Source organism: Schistocerca americana, chromosome 3 (genome assembly GCF_021461395.2).
Source record: "Schistocerca americana isolate TAMUIC-IGC-003095 chromosome 3, iqSchAmer2.1, whole genome shotgun sequence".
Taxonomy (NCBI): Eukaryota; Metazoa; Arthropoda; class Insecta; order Orthoptera; family Acrididae; genus Schistocerca; species Schistocerca americana.
In genome coordinates this window covers 595,199,993-595,219,781 of record NC_060121.1, presented here as the reverse complement: position 1 = coordinate 595,219,781, position 19,789 = coordinate 595,199,993, and the positions used below count along the sequence as shown (strand labels likewise).

General features: G+C 44.1%; 1 protein-coding gene across 2 annotated transcripts in view; it reads left to right on the top strand.

Moving 5' to 3' along the window:
* The window catches only part of LOC124607364 (zinc carboxypeptidase-like), a 117,212-nt gene that overhangs the window by 78,833 nt on the left and 18,590 nt on the right, over window positions 1-19,789 (top strand). For both annotated transcript variants that reach the window (XM_047139673.1, XM_047139672.1), the window contains exons 6-7: window positions 1,958-2,118; window positions 7,137-7,221. In XM_047139673.1, the coding sequence (XP_046995629.1) occupies window positions 1,958-2,118; window positions 7,137-7,221 (246 nt within the window). The remainder of the gene's footprint in view (window positions 1-1,957; window positions 2,119-7,136; window positions 7,222-19,789) is intronic.

The following is a 19,789-nucleotide window of genomic DNA, read 5'->3' as shown; positions in this document are numbered from 1 at the left end:
TTTGACATTACTATACACTGTAACGATATGCGAAAGCAGATGGCATTCCTTGTCATAAATACTTTGTTACCCACAGCAATTTGGTGCCGGAAGATTTCTCTCGGTATAGCTGTTACATGCTAACACTCACTGCGCCACCTCAAACACAAGTTATCCATGTGGCGCGCACCCACGCTTTGATCACGGTCAAGGGCACCGACAAGTCGCATCCTATCCTCGCTACAGTCGAGAGTCATATTGGTCACCAGTACAATGTCTAAACGTCTCACTAGTGACGTAAAACTCCCAGCTATTCCATTCGGTGGAGCATCAGGAACAAAACCGTTATCCGTAGTTCAATTTTAACATTACTGCACGTAACTTCAATTGTGAAGTAATTGTGGTTTCTTTACCACTACAATGAGAATCATACACTAGCGGAAGAAAATCGAACACCAAAAAAATAATTAATGTAGAGTAATGAAATTTCGGGAATACACTTGTCTAGATAACATATTTGCCGCGCGGGATTAGCCGAGCGGTCTTGGGCACTGCAGTCATGGAGTGTGTGGCTGGTCCCGGCGGAGGTTCGAGTCCTCCCTCGGGCATGGATGTGCGTGTTTGTCCTTAGGATAATTTAGGTTAAATAGTGAGTAAGCTTAGGGACTGATGACCTTAGCAGTTAATTCCCATAAGATTTCACACACACACACAGATAACATATTTAAGTGATACACTTTGCAAGATCACAGGTTAACGTAACCGCGAGATAAGCCATTGCAAACGTGAACTGCTGGTACATTAATAACCGGTGCTATCGCCAGAATGTAGAATGCAAGCACGCAAACGTGCATGCATTGTGTTGTACAGGTGTCGGATGTCAGTTTGTGGGATGGAGTTCCATACCTGTTGCACATGGCCGGTCAATACAGAGACGTTTAATGCTTTTGTTGGTAACGCTACAGTTGTCGTCCGATGATGCCCCACATGTGCTCCATTAGAGACAAAATCTAGCAGGGCGAGGCGACATGTCAAGAGTCTGTAGAGCATGATGGGCTACAACCGCGGTATGTGGACGAGGGTTATCGTGTCGGAAAACACGAAATGGAACGCGGTTCATCAATTGCAGCACAACATGTCGAATCACCAGACTGAAGTACAAATTTGTTGTTATATGGAAATGCGCCCTAGAACCCATGTATAGGGGCAGTGTATCTGGCACGCAGACAGCTAGTTTGCAGGTCTTCAACTGGCCTCCTTCTAACCAAAACACGGCCCCACTGGTGCTGAGTCAAACCAGCTTTCATCATAAAACCTCCACCCTGCCCTCCAATGACCTCTCGCTTGACACCACTCTCTGTTTTGGAGCTGTCCTCGAAGTAAGCGACTTTTAACAGTTCAGTGTATCACTCTGGTGTCAACTGCTTCCAGTATTGCTAATGCAGATGCAGATACGATGCCCAGGACCTTACGACGAACACGATGGTCTTCCCCCTCGGTAGTGATACGTGGCCATCCAGAGACCGGTCTTCCTGCGACCGTACATTCTCGTGACCTGCGCTGTCAGCAATCTTGTGCAGTGATTACATTCCTTTAAAGTCTTTCTGCAATATCACAGAAGGAACATCCAGCTTCTCATAGCCCTTAACACTACCTCGTCCAAACTCAGTCGTGTGTTGCTAATGGCGTCTTGATCGCCTTAAAGGCATTCGTAACTAACATCAACCTCAGAACGTCCAATCTCAAAGACAACGCTCATGAGCGTAACAGTGTATATTTAAAGCAAACCTGATTTACATCCTCATAATGGCGCTACATTTTAATTGACATTACATTTCAGATGTAGAAACGGTGCTACCAACTTTATTTTATGTCCCACAAGTAATTCTTTGTGTAGAGGTTTTTTTTTTTTTTTATCGACAGTGTATATCCGAGTAATGTGCTTTTCCTGGTGGTTATCACATCTTTCATGCTTCAGGTATGCACCCACGTGACTGGGCCGCCACCGCCTGTATGAACTGGTTCATCAACGAGATCTTAACGACTAACGACACGGACGTCAGGGATGTTATCAGCCAGTTCGTATTCATGATCTACCCCACCTCCAATCTCGACGGCTATAATTACACCTGGAATACAGTGAGTAGCTCTTATTACAGTACTTGGTTCCCTGTAAATGTTGAATGTGTCAATTGTTAAGCAATTTCTCTTTTCATCAGGCTCCATATATTCATCCTAACACAAAAGCTTAGGAGGTTTCGTCACGACTGAGATGTCTTCTGTTTTGAGGCGTCCAGCTGTTACAGATGCGTAGATGAGTGCCACAATCGAGTTTTCAAGTTCTGTCTTGTGCCGTTAAAGAAAAAGTCAAACAGGTACAAATGGCTATTTAATTCAGTTCATAGACTACCAGCAAAGGTAAGGAAGGGGAAATTAGGAAAAAAAGTTCAGATTCTCGGGAAAAAAATAAAACTGTGAGGTTCGACGGTGACGTTGTAATTTGGAAATTTATGGTAAGTTCCTATCGGACCAAACTGCTGAGGTCATCGCTCCCTAGGCTTACACACTACTTAATCTAACTTGAACTAATTTACGATAAGGACTACACACACACCCATGCCCGAGGGACAACTCGAATCCCCGACGGAAGGAGCCGCACGAACCGTGGCAAGGCGCCACTGACCGCGCGGCTAACTCGCGCGGCCCGTTGACGTTGTAATTCTGTCAGAAACGGAGAAGGACTTGCAATTACAGTTAAAAGGAGTATATAGTTTCTTGAAGAGAGGGTGTGGGAAGAATAACAACAAAGGAAAAACAATAATAGAATGTAGTCGGACTAAATTAGGTGATGCCAATAGAATTAGATTTGAAAACGAGGCATTAAAAATTGTTGATCGGTTTTGCTGTCTGGGTAGAAAAATAATGGCTAATGACCGAAGTACAGGGGAAATAACATGTAGACGCAATAGCAAGGAAAGTTTTTCTGAAAAAGATAAATTTCTTAGCCTTGAATACAAATTTAAGAAACGTACTAGTCACTATCGATCCCAAAGATTTATTAAAACCTAAAAGTCACACGTCAGAATGGTAACCGACTGGTAAGTGTCGGAGAAGACCGTTGGTAACTGCTCAAAACATTACCAGTGCCTCGCCATCGTCTCTGCTCCACACTTGATGAGACATGGTCTGAAGATGATTATTGATAAAATCAAAACCGATTGCCATTCTGAGGTTGGTCTTTAATTTTTAATAAATCCTTTAGATCAAGACTGAGTGATATTTTAACCACTCATCAGGTCGCTGTTAATTTACGGTAATGTTTTAAAAAGATATTAACAAATCTAAGTGTTGATAAATAGTTTTTATAGACATTTGTGTGGTTTATAGACTTATTCGGAAGTGAAACGTGAACGAAAAACAGTTCGGGGAAGAGGAGAATAAAAGCTTTTGAAATGTGGTGTCCCAAAAAAAGTTGGAAATTAGGTGGGTAGATCGAAAAACTGCTGCTGAGATACAGAACTGAATTGTGAAAACAAGAAATTTGAGACATAACTTTACTAAAAGAAGAAATCGGTCATAAAACACATTTTGAGGTATAAAGAAATCGTAATTTTGGCAACGGAAGAACTTATGGTAGGTAGAAGTCGTGAAAGGAGACCGAGGTTGGGTACAGTAAGGGGCTTCTAATACGAAGATGAGGAGACTTGCACAAGCTAGCCGAGCGTACAGAGCTGCCCCCAACCAGTCTCGCACCGCAGACCACGTGACAAGGACAGAGATCCGATATGGCCTCTTATAGCTATTTTATCAAACTAATAGTACAATGCTACTAAATGAAAAGGTTATTATTTGTTACAGATTCCCCACAACACTCTATGCTCTTTACTATTTAAGGTTTTCGCAGGGTTAATTCTCCAACTACAGATATTCCACCATGTAGAACTATAACCCAATGGCTTAGGATAGATTACAAGCCTCAAGGGATGTGGGCAATGGGATCATGGAGACAGTTATGAGAACAAGAGTATGGTGCAACGTAACGTGCCGATTTCCTAAGAAAATCAAATGAAACACTAGCGAAAAATGAGGAGCAACTGTGTGGTAGATCCCAGCAGCCTCTCATTCTCTAACAGACAAAGGGATGTTTTAGAGAGCTTGGCCGTAGCTTATGTTCCTTTGTAACACATGCGTTGACGCTATCAGTTGTCAGTTTCCAAATTCGTGACGTTTATACGCTGTTGCTATGAAACGTATGTTCTTAATTCCAATAGAAACTCAAAATTAATTTCTGACTATTAGTTTGTTATCTGAAAGAACTCGAGCTAGGACCGTCCATCACTACATAACGTTGGCCATAATGTTTTATGTTGTTATTTCTATTACGCCAGACTGCACTGAGGTGACAAACATCATGGGGTACCTCCTAATATCGTGTCGTACTTTCTTTTTCCCGGCATAGCGCAGCAACTCGACGTGGCAGGGACTCAACAAGTTCCTGGAAATCCCTTGCACAGACATTGAGCCATGCCGTCTTTATGCCCGTCCATAACTGCGGACATGTTGCCGCTGCAGGATTTCGTGCACGAACTGACCTCTCAATTATGTCCCAAAAATATTCGTCGGGATTCATGTCGGGCGATCCGGCTGGCCATATCATTCGCTCGATTTGTCCAGAGTGTTCTTCAAACCAATCGGAAACAAGTGTGGCCACGTTATATGGCATAATCTCAGCCATAAATGTAACAACGTTCTTTGGGAACATGAGGTTCATGAATGGCTTCAGATGGTCTCCAAGTAGCCCAGCATAACCATTCCAGTCAATGAAACTTCCTGGCAGATTAAAACTGTGTGCCGGACCGAGACTCGAACTCGGGACCTTTGCCTTTCGCGGGCAAGTGCTCTACCAACTGAGCTACCCGAGCACGACTCACGCCCTGTCCTCACAGCTTTACTTCTGCCAGTATGTCGTCTCCTACCTTCCAAACTTTACAGAAGCTCTCCTGCTAGTTCTGCAAGGTTCGCAGGAGAGCTTCTGTAAAGTTTGGAAGGTAGGAGACGAGATACTGGCAGAAGTAGAGCTGTGAGGACGGGGAGTGAGTCGTGCTCGGGTAGCTTAGTTGGTAGAGCACTTGGCCGCGAAAGGCAAAGGTCCCGAGTTTGAGTCTCCGTCCGGCACACAGTTTAAATCTGCCGGGAAGTTTCATATCAGCGCACACTTCGCTGCAGAGTGAAAATCTCATTCTGATTCCAGTCAATGATCGGCCCAGTTGGACCAGAGGTCCCAGTCAGTTCCATGTAAACAACATTACGGAAACACCACCAGTTTCCGCAGTGCCTTGTTGACAACTTGAATCCATGGCTTCGTGGAGTCTGCGCCACACTATAACCCTACTCTGAGCTCTTACCATCTGAAGTTGAGATTCATCTGAACAGGGCACGGTTTTTCAGTAGTCTGTGGCCAACCGATGTGGTAACGAGAATAGGAGATGTGCTTCAGGCTGTGTGGAGCTGTTAACAAAGGCACTCGCATCGGTCGTCTGCTGCGATACCCCATTAACGTCAAATTTCGCCACACTGTCCTAACGGATACGTTCGTCGTACGCTCCACCTAGATTTCTGCGACTATTCCCTACACTCTGTTGCTTATGTGTTAACTCTGACAACTCTAAGCAAACGCTGCTGCTCTAGGTCATTAAGCGAAAGCCATCGACCACTTCTGTGTCCGTGGTGAGAGATAATACCTAAGATTTGGTATTCTCCGCACACTCTTGACTAAGGATCTCGCAGTACTGAATTCCCTAACGATTTCCGAATCGTAATGTGCCTTGCTTCTAGCTCCAACTACCGTTCTCGTCGCTTGGGCACAATCATTTCGGGAACCGTTTCACATTAATCGCTTTAGTACAAAGACAGCTCCGCCAATGTACTGCGCTTCTTTACGCTGTGTACGCGATATTACCACCATCCATATATGTACGTACAGCTATCCCATAACTTTTGTCACCTCTGTGTAAAGAGCATGGCTAAAGCTTTTGTTCCTTTGTAACTCAGGTATTGAGGCTATCCGCTGTCAGTTTCAACATTCGTGACGAGTTTAAGCTGCTGCTACGAAACGTATGTTGTTCATGCCAATAAAAACAAAATATTCGTTTCTGACTATTAGTTCTTTATTTTAAAATACTCTGCCTGAGACTGTCCTCCATCCATTTAATTTTGGCCATAATGGTCTGAGACACCATGTATTGCACAGATTTGTATTGTTTTTTCTATTATCAGGCCATGGCTGAAAACTGGTGAGCAAATGCACCGTATGTCACACCAGCTGAAAGGGAAAGAACGTTCGAGTAGATGGCTGACACTACCAACGCTTTCCTACGTGCATAAATAATGTCTTGCTTCAGTACTAGAATTTCTTTTGGGACGGGCAAACTAAATCCTTACTGTCGTCAAGTGAGGCTCGGATCGTTGATCATCCGACAAAGGCGGCTGGCGCCTGCCTCCATCAGCTTGCAGAAGCGTTATTCGTGAGATCCGCGTCATTCTGACCGACCTGCAGTGTGCATTTGTTACCGGAATTTCGAAATGCTCTTACAAACACTTTTGGGCTTTGTTATCATCTGTGGAAGAACCACTATCAACTTGCCCTAGATGTGTGCTGCAGTCCACTTCCACCATGCAGTACTAACGCTCTCCTGTGAGAGCTGCTAAACCCTGTTATCGTATAGGTTTTACGTGTCTTGCTGTTCTGAAATTGATATGCCATTCATTAGTGATAGTTCTTACTCCTATAGTCGTCACACCCTAGAAACTAGTCTTACCATACTCCTATACCAAGTGAAAGTTACATGGGCTGGAGCACAAATATCTGTCTGTTCCTTCTGACCTCCCCTCGCCGTTGGGTATTGCAACCAATAATAATGTTGTATTTAAGTCATTTGTGGAAAAAAACTAATTACTCAATTATTCGTATATAATCGTCCAGTGTTTCCTTTGTTCTACTGAATGGTGTCAGCCTCTTACTTTTCTGTTCATTTACATAAATAACTTCACATATTGGTAGTCAAGTAAATTTGTATTTTGTTTTATGAGCGACTATGATGATAGATTAAATCTCTGGTATGTACGTGTTACTGTAACATGATTCAATTTGTTTATAGGACCGTCTATGGCGTAAGAATCGCACACCTTATCAGAACTGCATAGGCGTTGATCTGAACCGCAACTGGGACTTTCATTTCGCAGGTGAGAAATTTAATTTCTGCACTATTTTCCTCATTAAGTACGACCATTTTATTTGTCTCACGATTTACAAAAAGTAAAGCTTATAGTGACCCGATTTAATTACCAAGACAGACATCCTCGAATTCTTTGGAACGTACTATGTCCAAGGACGCCGCTGCAACCACATTTTTTCGCTGGAAATCCTAAGAGAAATTTTAACGCGTCCACAGTGGATTAAAGCCAACGGCCTTAACGACAGTTATAACGTCGGTTCCCGTCAGATCACCGAAGTTAAGCGCTCTTGGGCTTGGTGGGTCACCATCACCGTCTGACGAACGCTGTTGGCAAGCGGGGTGCACTCAGCCCATGTGAGGCCGGGGTGCACTCAGCCCATGTGTGGTCAATTGAGGAGGTACTTGACTGAGAACTAGCTCTGGTCATGAAATGTGACAGCGGCTAAGAGAGCGGTATGGTGATCACATGCCCCTTCATATCTGCCTGCATCCAGTGATGTCTACTGGCAAAGGATAACGGTGCGGCCTACGGTAGCATTGGGCATTACAAGACCTATTCGGACAGAGCTCGCTCACACTCTTAATATTTTAACATAGCATACAGAGGCATTCCTAGATATTATTTTACGAAAATAATTCATTCGACGGACTGAACATGTATTTACTTAGCATGAATGTCAGCATAGTTTGGGATAATATCATTAAAATATATATTAAGAGTGTTTTAGCTATCCTCAAAAGTTTAAACATAAAGGGCCTTGAACCACACATATATAATAATTCCGAAATATATTTACAGAATACGTAAAAATTGTATGTTTCTGGTGTTTAAGTCTTCGAGAACGGTAATGCTGTACTGCTTCACCGTACTGGGAGACAGACTTGTATGTTCGACTAGAAAACTCACGTTCCATCCGTTGTGAATCGCCGTGTGTTTCGGTATTCGGCCCTCTTACTTGATAAGATAACGTAAAGGCAACACAAAAAGTGATTTGGTACTAATAACACACAAAATCTTTCATTTACCCTGCTACGGCCATGTAATTCATGAACCAAATTACACCATCTACCTAATAGGATGTATTCCCATCCACCTACGCTCTGATAATGTGTCGTGTCGTGTTCAAACACGACAGCTCATACTGCCATTCTGTCACGTCTCCATATCGAACCATCTCAATGCAGTGAATGCATACAACAGACAGGCATATACGCACCAGTTCACTGCCATGACTTACGATAGCGGTGGAAGGTCACGTGACCATATAGTACCAGTTCTACAATTTCTACAGTGCTCCAAGACGACTAGTGTGATCTTTTAAGCGTGGGACTAATATTTATACCGTGATCTTCCATATAGCGAACTTCAGCTTTTTACCCTGTAATGACTGCATAATCTTAAACTTCTTAGTTATCTCCAACCTCAATAATTTCCTACCAACTCCAGCGATCACCCACTCATGAAGTACGAAGTATTACGATTGGTGACAGTGTTTCGAGTTCAAAATTGTTCAGGCTTTCGTGACCAGTTATTAACAAACTGCCTATTCGCTTGTGTCTCGCGATCTTCGGCCGACGTCCGTCTGATGATTTTACTGACGTTTCGCCAGCACGAGTGACTGGCATTGTCAAAACTTCACCCTCCATTGCCGGTGGTGAACTAGAACCGAGCTCGCGGCCGCAGACTATATGTACCTGGCGCGCCAACGTCCGAGGGCTTCTCCGCGGTCATTTCCGGTGCGGTTCTCCTCTTGCTACCTGCGACGGTCGTTCACTGCAGTACGGGAAGCCAGGATCTGTTTACCTTAGGGTTTTCTTCTTTCTTGTTGAAGCTGTTCCCGTGTTGTGTATTACTACAGCTTCTCTAAACAAGCGGATGTGATAGTACGCCGGCCGCGGTGGTCTAGCGGTTCTAGCCGCTCAGTCCGGAACCGGGCGGCTGCTACGGTCGCAGGTTCGAATCCTGCCTCGGGCATGGATGTGTGTGATATCCTTGGGTTAGTTAGGTTTAAGTAGTTCTAAGTTCTAGGGGACTGATGACCACAGATGTTAAGTCCCATAGTGCTCAGAGCCATTTGAACCATTTGTGATAGTGCTTCTCTACAGCCAGAACTTCCGTGTCGGTGAATTTTATTACATGGTCGATCTCACTCAGCGTGTGCTCTGCCAAGGCCGATTTCTCCACCTGCCCCAACCTGCAATGTCACTTATGTTCTTTGATCCTGGTGTTGATTGATCGCCCACTCATTTCGACATAAACCTGTCCGCGTGTGCATGGTAAGCGGTATATTCCTGACATTGCAAGTGGGTCCCTTTTATCCTTTTCCGATCTAAGACATTCCTTGATCTTCCTTGTCGGTTTGAAAACTGTCTTAACGCCGTGTTTGTGCAATATACGGCCGATTCTGTCCGTCACTCTGGGAATGTATGGCAGAAAGGCCGTACCCCACATTTCTTTTCCTGATTTCTTAGTTCGCCGAGTGTTTGGTTCTGTTACACTTCTAATATAATTTGTGGAGTACACATTGCTCCTCAGAACACGTTCCAGATGTTGCATTTCGCGTTTGAGGTGCTGTGTCTCACATATTCGTCCTGCTCGCTTTACGAGCGTATGAATCATGCCTCTTTTCTGGCTCGGGTGGTGGTTTGATAGATTGTGCAAGTATCGGTCCATGTGTGTCGGTTTTCGGTACACGCTTTGTCCCAGTTTTTCGCCGTCCCTTGTGACCAGCGCGTCTATAAATGGTAGTTTTTTGTCCTTTTCTACTTCCATGGTAAATTTTATGTTGGAGTGGAGGCTGTTCTAGTGTCTTAGGAAGTCACCGAGCTGTTCTTCACCATGGCTCGACACAACGAACGTATCATCGACGTACCTGTACCACACCTTAGTTTTACAAGACGCCGAGTCCAGTGCCTGTGCTTCGAAATGTTCCATGAAGAAGTCGGCCACCATCAGACTATGAGGACTACCCATGGCAATGCCTTCCAGCTGTTTGTAGAAATTGCCATTCCACGTCAGTAAAATCATTTGACGAACGTCGGTCGAAGAACCCGAGACAGAAGCTAATAGGCAGTTTGTCAACAACTGCCCACGAAAGCCTGAAAAATTTTGTATTATGCCTCTACGGGGAGGAGATTAGCAGATTGTACCGACGCCTTGACCAACGACGGAAGAAGAAAGCGCGATTGATGTCCTCTCTCGCCTTCCTTTCGCGGTGCAGAGATGAAGATGCTACATGCAAGTTCTTGAAATGTAAACGCCTATTCATCACCGCCCAAGAATATCGTATCTACGACAGAACTGAACGAGTTTTTCTTCGTGAGCGAATTTATACAACACGTAGAGACTCGGCAAGAACGGATCAGGAACTTTTGGACATTGTCTATCAACTAAGTAGCAGAATGCATCGAGACGACTGGGACAAGATCGACAGCATCATTTACAGGAGCATGCAGAACGAACTCGAACATTGAACAGAGCGACAGAAGAAAAAGTTTGAAGGATGCGGGAAGCAGACTGACAAGGCGATTCCCGACATGTCACACACAGTGGTCAACCTCACTGAACGACAATTGACCGAAGAGGAAGTGTCTGTTCTTCAAAAAGGAGGGAATTTCGCTATCATCCTGAGAACAATACCTGTGGAGAACATCATCGCTAACACCGAAGCGGCCATTCGGACCCTTCCTTGTTAAAGTGCAGAAGAAATACGTACTGAAACAGCCAGGATACTGCGCCGAGCTAAACCACCAGCTTGCAATCTCAAGAAAGAAGAGGTACAAGCTATTAAGAATCTTAACGCCGACAAGAGTATATTGGTACTGCCTGTCGATAAGGGGAATGCGACCGCCGTAATGAAGGCCGAAGATTATGACCAAAAGATCCGAGACCCATTAGATTCGACGACGTACGGAAAGCGAAGCGCAGATCCGACGCAGCGTATCACACGGAATACGAATCTGTTAATCAAGGCGTCTTCTCTGCCGGCGAACATACAGAGAAACTTCGCAACACGGAAGCACTACCACTTCGGCTATATGGATTACCTAAGATCCATAAGAACAACGTTCCACTAAGACCGATTGTTAGCGCTCCTAGCTCACCGATGTATAAACTGGCAAAACACTTGGCCTCTCTGCTCCAGCTACACGTGGGGAAGACAGACACATACATAAAGGACTCAGGACATTTCAATAGAAGCTGAAGAAACTGAAACTTCTACCAAACGACATCCTGGTCAGCTTTGATGTTGTTCCGTTGTTTACGAAAGTGCCACTCAGTGACGCTCTGGAGCACATCGGTTCCATTTTCCCGCAAGAGATCAAAAAGCTCTTCCATGGATGTCTCATCACTAGCTATTTCACATGGAATGGCAATTTCTACAAACAACTGGAAGGCGTTGCCATGGGTAGTCCTCATAGTCTGATGGTGACCGACTTCTTCATGGAACATTTCGAAGCACAGGCACTGGACTTGGCGACTTGTAAACCTAAGGTGTGGTACAGGTACGTCGTTGATACGTTCGTTGTGTGGAGCCATGTTGAAGAACAGCTCAGTGACTTCCTAAGACACTTGAACAGCCTCCACTCAAACATAAAATTTACCATGGAAGTAGAAAAGGACAAAAAGTACGTGCTGGTCACAAGGGACGGCGAAAAACTGGGACATAGCGGTTACCGAAAGTGCTAAGAGACAAGCAATACTACGTGAAGTAACGGCAAAAAACAATATGGGACGTACGATGAACATACCCGTTAGTACAGTGTAGCGAAATGTGGCATTAATGAGCTATTGCAGCAACCAACCGACTCGAGTGCCTTTCCTAACAGTACGACAACGCCTACAGCGTCTCTCTTCGTGACCATATCAGTTGGATGCTAGACGACTAGAAAACCGTGTCCAGGTCAGCTGAGCCCCGGTTTCATTTGGTAAGAGCTGAGGGTATAGTTTGAGTGTGGCGCAGATCCCACGAAACTATGAACTCAAGTTGTCAACAAGGCATTGCACAAGCTGCTGGTGGCTCGAATAGTCTGGGTCCTCTGGTCCAACTAAACCGATCATTGACTGGAAATGATTATGTTTGACTACTTGGATACCATTTGCAGCCATTCATCGGCTTCATGTCCCCAACCAACGATGGACTTTTTATGGATGACACTGTGCCTTGTCACTGGGCCACAATTGTTAGCGACTGGTTTCAGAAACGATCTGGACAATTCGAGTGAATGTGTTGACCACCCAGAATTTCCGGCATGAATCTCATCCTGCACCGGCAACTCTTTCACAATGATGGACAACTATAGAGGCAGCATGACTCAGTATTAATGCAGAGGACTTCGAAGGACTTGTTGGACCCATGCCAGGTCGAGTTACTGCACCAAGCCAGGAAAAAGGAGGTCCGGCACGACTGACGTGGCCCACAGGCTTTGGCTGGGACAGATACCGGGGAAAACATCAGACAATGCCCGAAGGCCAATGCTTTGAATACGTGGAAGTTGTGGGGTGTACGGGCAGTCACCGTTTCTCTAATAAAAGCCCCTGTTTTACCTTTAACATTTTAGAACTTTATTAACTTGGTTTTAAAATAGTGAGTGAACATTCGTTATTATGAACAACAAGATCCTCGATATAGCTTGTTAATGAAAGCTCCTGAAGTATTTTAACAAACCAAAGAAGAGCACTCAGAATCAATTTACAACGCTTAAAACTCAAAATCCCTTTTCAGGCAAAGGAAAAAATATACAAATTGCATAATGCAGGGTTAAATAAAAGATTCTAACGCCACATGGCAGTACCAAATTTTTCGCAGGTATGACCTGTGATCTCTAAAGGCAATAAAATATTGATCACAAAATTTTTAATTATAACAACTTAAATGGAATAAAATCTGATTACTATCGACGTAAACTCAAACCCGGTAGCCTCTACGATGCGCACCGTATCACAAAATACTTTCCTTCCCTTTAAACACTTTACACCATAGATATCCTTACATGTGATGCACACTACCGCCAATGAATTATGACAAATAAGTAAGCATATATGTTATAATTAACTAGGTATATAATACTTTTCCTTTCAAAATCAAAAAACACAATTCAACTCTTAAGCTCAGTGGTTACAGCCATTAAAAAAATATACAATACATATCTTTTGATGTCGTCGTGGTCATGGGATGTTGTGCTCCGTGCTGTCCTTCAGAATCACACGCGGCACGGGAAAGATTTTCCACGACGAATAAAACGTTAACAGGGCGCATCCAACTTACACAACTTGCATACTAGGATTATACATCGATGTGGATGCGGTTCACAAATCTTAAAAAGGACGAGGGAGTAGATGAGGTACTACTAAAAACACCGACTAAACCGCACCGCACCAAACAGCAGTACGGTGGGGTAAACAAGAGACAGATGAACAACTGTTGCAAGGCAACCTCAACAACGCAGTAACAAAATATTTGGGACTTTAAACTCTTGGGAGAGGCACACCTTTCCCACGCCCGGGTTCCCGGGTTCGATTCCCGGCGCGGTCAGGGATTTTCTCTGCCTCGTGATGACTGGGTGTTGTGTGACGTCCTTAGGTTGGTTAGATTTAAGTAGTTGTAAGTTCTAGGGGACTGATGACCATAAATGTTAAGTCCCATAGTGCTCAGAGCCATTTTAACCATTTTTTAGAGGCACACCAAAGCACAAGAATTACCTCCGAAGCTACTATAATATCAGAGATTTCGCCACGACAAGTACAACCGTAAAATACCATAGAAAGATAATTGTAATTAACACAGTTCATAAGCGTCCGACTGAAAACTCCACAGTCAATCTTTCTCTTACTGCAAAAACTTAACAGTATCTCCGAAGTTCAGTAGTGGAGACGACCAGAGTGTCGATTAAGAGTTGTAACTGCAGATAACACGTTTAACACACTTGGGGCCGACTTAGATTTCTTAATGAGACAAGCAATCATTCGGTCCTTCACTTGGATCCACCTTCGATCCAAACAGTCGTTCATCTTAAAGCAGCTAAATATATGACAATGCCCATATCAGCGCTCTCCTCCCAAGCAGCGCTCTAACTGGAGACTGCAGTACCGAAGCAAAGATTACGCCACTCACAAGTCTAATATACACGCCAGGAACGCGCACCTTTTTAGGATTCTTACGGTCACCTCATACACCAAACTTGCCGTAATTTTTCGTCGGAATCCAAGGACAGAACCAAGAAATAACTTGTGAGCAGTTGAATGACCACACGATGATCGCCGTCGGGACCACACCGGCCCTCCACACACTGAGATCTTGGAGCGTTCCGTCCCAGTCGACTGCTTCCGCAGGGCCCACCGAACAAGCTGCCTCGCCCACCGGCACCGGCGTCGGTCCTCAGGCACCGTCCAACGCTCACTCTCCGCAAGCCCCTTCTGTTCACCTCGCGGTGCGCGGGAAGCCAACTCGCCAAAGATAAGCGCCGACCAGAGACTCCAATCCGATCTCGATATTATCACCTCGGCGAGTACTGAAAAGGCGGGTAGTTTCAAAAAATGAAAAAAATTTAAATACCATGCCGTACCGGCTCCACCATCCCCTTCTATCATGAACCATGGACATGGACCTTGCCGTTGGTGGGGAGGCTTGTGTGCCTCAGCGATACAGATGGCCGTACTGTAGGTGCAACCACAACAGAGGGATATCTGTTGAGAGGCCAGACAAACGTGTGGTTCCTGAAGAGGGGCAGCAGCCTTTTCAGTTGTTGCTGGGGCAACAGTCTGGATGATTGACCTATCTGGCCTTGTGACACTAACCAAAACGGCCTAGCTGTGCTGGTACTGCGAACCGCTGAAAGCAAAGGGAAACTACAGCCGTAATTTTTCCCGAGGGCATGAAGCTTTACTGTAGGGTTAAATGATGATGACGTCCTCTTGGGTAAAATATTCCGGAGGTAAAATGGTCCCCTATTCGGATCTCCGGGTGGGGACTATTCAAATGGCTCTGAGCACTACGGGGCTCAACTGCTGAGGTCATTAGTCCCCTAGAACTTAGAACTAGTTAAACCTAACTAACCTAAGAACATCACACACATCCATGCCCGAGGCAAGATTCGAACCGGCGACCGTAGCGGTCTCGAGGTTCCAGACTGCAGCGCCTAGAACCGCACGGCCACTTCGGCTGGCCGGGGACTACTCAAGAGGACGTCGTTATCAGGAGAAAGAAAACTGGCGTTCTACGGATCGGAGGGTGGAATGTCAGATCCCTTAATCGCGCAGGTAGATTAGAAAATTTAAAAAGGGAAACGGATAGGTTAACGTTAGATATAGTGCGAATTAGTGAAGTTCGGTGGCAGGAGGAACAAGACTTTTGGTCAGGTGAATACGAGGTTATAAATACAAAATCAAACAGGGGTAACACAGGAGTAGGTTTAAGTATAAATAAAAAATAGGAGTGCGGGTAAGCTACTACAAAGAGCATAGTGAACGCATTATTGTGGCCAAGATAGATACGACGCCCACGTCTACTACAGTAGTACAAGTTTACAAGCCAACTAGCTCTGCAGATGATGAATAAATTGATGAGTCCGCAGCTCGTGGTCGTGCGGTAGCGTTCTCTCTTCCCACGCGCGGATGCCCGGGTTCGATTCCCGGCGGGGTCATGGATTTTCTCTGCCTCGTGATGACTGGGTGTTGTGCGATGTCCTTAGGTTACTTAGGTTTAAGTAATTCTAAGTTCTAGGGGACTGATGACCATAGATGTTAAGTCCCATAGTGCTCAATGATAATTTTTGAATAAATTGATGAAATGTATGATGAGATAAAAGAAATTATTCAGCTAGTGAACGGAGACGAAAATTTAATAGTCATGGGTGACTGGAATTTGAGAGTAGGAAAAGGGAGAGAAGGAAACATAGTAGGTGAATATGGATTGCGGGTAAGAAATGAAAGAGGAAACCGTCTGGTAGAACTTTGCACAGAGCATAACTTAATCATAGCTAACGCTTGGTTCAAGAATCATGAAAGAACGTTGTATACATGGAAAAATCCTGGAGATATTAGAAGATATCAGATAGATTATATAATGGTAAGACAGAGATTTAGGAACCCGGTTTTAAATTGTAAGACATTTCCAGGGGAAGATGTGGACTCTGACCACAATCTATTGGTTATGAACTGTAGATTAAAACTGAAGAAACTGCAAAAAGGTGGGAATTTAAGGAGATGGGACCTGGTTAAACTGACTAAACCAGAGGTTGTACAGAGCTTCAGGGAGAGCATTAGGGAATAATTGACAGGAATGGGGGAAAGAAATGCAGTAGAAGAAGAATGGGTAGCTCTGAGGGATGAAGCAGTGAAGGCAGCAGAGGATCAAGTAGGTAAAAAGACGAGGGCTCGTAGAAATCCTTGTGTAACAGAAAAAATATTGAATTTAATAGATGAAAGGAGAAAATATAAAAGTGCAGTAAATGAAGCAGGCAAAAAGGAACGCAAACGTCTCAAAAATGAGATCGACAGAAAGTGCAAAATTGATAAACAGGGATGGCTAGAGGACAAATGTAAGGATGGTTCAAATGGCTCTGAGCACTATGGGACTCAACATCTTAGGTCATAAGTCCCCTAGAACTTAGAACTACTTAAACCTAACTAACCTAAGGACATCACATACACCCATGCCCGAGGCAGGATTCGAACCTGCGACCGTAGCAGTCCCGCGGTTCCGGACTGCAGCGCCAGAACCGCTAGACCACCGCGGCCGGCTCAAATCTAAGGATGTAGAGGGTTATCTCACTGGTGGAAGATAGATACTGCCTACAGGAAAATTAAAGAGACCTTTGGAGAAAAGAGAACCACTTCTATGAATATCAAGAGCTCTGATGGAAACCCAGTTCTATGCAAAGAAGGAAAAGTAGAAAGGTAGAAGGAGTATATAGGGGGTCTATACAAGGGCGATGTACTTGAGAACAGTATTATGGAAATGGAAGAGAACGTAGATGAAGATGAAATGGGAGATACGATACTGCAATAAGAGTTTGACAGAGCACTGAAAGACCTGAGTCGAAACAAGACCCTGAGAGTAGACAACATTCCATTAGAACTACTGACGGCCTTGGGAGAGCCAGTCATAACAAAACTCTACCATCTGGTGAGCAAGATCAATGAGACAGGCGAAATACCCTCAGGTTTCAAGAAGAGTATAATGATTCCAATCCCAAAGAAAGCAGGTGTTGACAAAAGAGAAAATTACCGAACTATCAGTTTAATAAGTCACAGTTGCAAAATACTAACGCGAATTCTTTACAGACGAATGGAAAAACTGGTAGAAGCCGACCTCGGGGAAGATCAGATTGGATTTCCGTAGAGATGTTGGAACACGTGAGGCAATACCTGACTTTACGACTTACCTTAGAAGAAAGATTAAGGAAAGGCAAACCTACGTTTCTAGCATTTGTAGACTTAGAGAGAGCTTTTGACAATGTTGACGGGAATACTCTCTTTCAAATTCTGAAGGTGGCATGGGTAAAATACAGGGAGCGAAAGGTTATTTACAATTTGTACAGAAACCAGATGGCAGTTATAAGAGTCTAGGGGCATGAAAAGGAAGCAGCGGTTGGGAAGGGAGTAAGACAGGGTTGTAGCCTCTCCCCGATGTTATTCAATCTGTATTTTGAGCACGCAGTAAAGGAAACAAAAGAAAAATTTGGAGTATGTATTAAAATCCATGGAAAAGAAATAAAAAATTTGAGGTTCGCCGATGACATTGTAATTCTGTCAGAGACATCAAAGGACTTGGAAGAGCAGTTGAACGGAATGGACAGTGTCTTGAAAGGACGATATAAGATGAACATCGACAAAAGCAAAACGAGAATAATGGAATGTAGTCGAATTAAATCGGGTGATTCTGAGGGAATTAGATTAGGAAATGAGACACCTACAGTAGTAAAGTGGTTTTGCTATTTGAGGAGCAAAATAACTGATGATGGTCGAAGTAGAGAGGATATAAAATGTAGACTGGCAATGGCAAGGAAAGCGTTTCTGAAGAAGAGAAATTTGTTAACATCGAGTATAAATTTAAGAGTCAGAAAGCCGTTTCTGAAACCCATGTATGGAAGTGAAACATGTGCAATAAATAGTTTGGACAAGAAGAGAAGAGAAGTTTTCGAAATGTGGTGCTACAGAAGAATGCTTCGATTAGATGGGTAGATCACATAACTAACGAGGAGGTATTGAATAGAATTGGGGACAAGAGGAGTTTGTGGCACAACTTGAGAAGAAGAAGGGACCGGTTGGTAGGACATGTTCTGAGGCATCAAGGGATCACAAATTTAGCATTGGAGGGCATCGTGGAGGGTAAAAATCGTAGAGGGAGACCAAGAGATGAATACACTAAGCAGATTCAGAAGGATGTAGGTTGCGGTAAGTATTGGGAGATGAAGAAGCGTGCACAGGATAGAGTAGCATGGAGAGCTGCATCAAACCAGTCTCAGGACTGAATACCACAACAACAACAACACCGGCCCAACGCTATTAGGAGATGTCCCAAGACGTTTGACATTTCCGTGCGTATTTACCAGCTGCAAAGCCCTTATATTCTGTCCAGGACTAAGCGGCAGATGACTATTGATTTTCTGTTACCAAGATGTATCGCGAAAGCAAACTAATCTTCGTCCAAGAACACCTCGTTATTTCTTCTCTGTTTCTACGAACGTTTTCCTGTTTTTTTTTCTTCCTTTATTGTTGTTTCACTTTCCGAAAGAGAGCTGTCAGCAGAGAAGTGTCTACTCTTCTACTGTACAGATATGATTTCAGTGAAATTGTGCACTAAAATTAAAGGGATGGTAAAAATGTGTGAATTACCGAGTGGTCGTTTGGCGGTGAACGCTGCTATAGTAACAGGGTTTGCGTTGTAACCTGTTGATGATCTGTTGGAGCTGCTGTAATGGGATTGGAGTTTGTCTTCAGCTCCTTTAAAAAAATTCGGATGGAATGGAATTGTGGGATGGAAAAAAAAAAACACTGGGATGTGGATAGATTGCAAAGGTGAAAGTATAGCTTAGGGAAGTAAGTAAGTGTTGTGAGGACTGGTGTAAAAGAACAGAATCTGGCTGTCGTTATGGTAGCAAGTGAGTGCAGGAGGACAGGGATGCAGGAGACAGCGATGCTGTGCGGGCTGAGATCAGACTGACTTTACACAAGACTATGTAGACGGGAGAAAGGGAAATGTGGGAGTATGTGGGAGTGGCACTGAGGTGAAATGTTGAGCGAGCTATCCTTGAGATTTGTTATTAGATATCGGATCGCTTAAATGGAAGGACGTTTCGGAGCAATATGGTTACAAATCAGGTTGTGTATTCAGTTGTGGGTACAGGATGTAACATCTTGTGTGGTTGCAGAGATTATTGGATATGGCAAAGCGTTGTTATTTCAGGTTTGATCAGAGGATTCTTAGTTTGCAGTCATGTTAGTCTGGTTGAAGACGTTACACAGGGCTGCGGATTGTGCATTGGCTATTGCTTCAAGAATTGATTGGCTTTGCAACGAAGATAAGTGGGTCATGATAGAGGGGGTCGTTGTAAGATATTTGAGGCTTTGC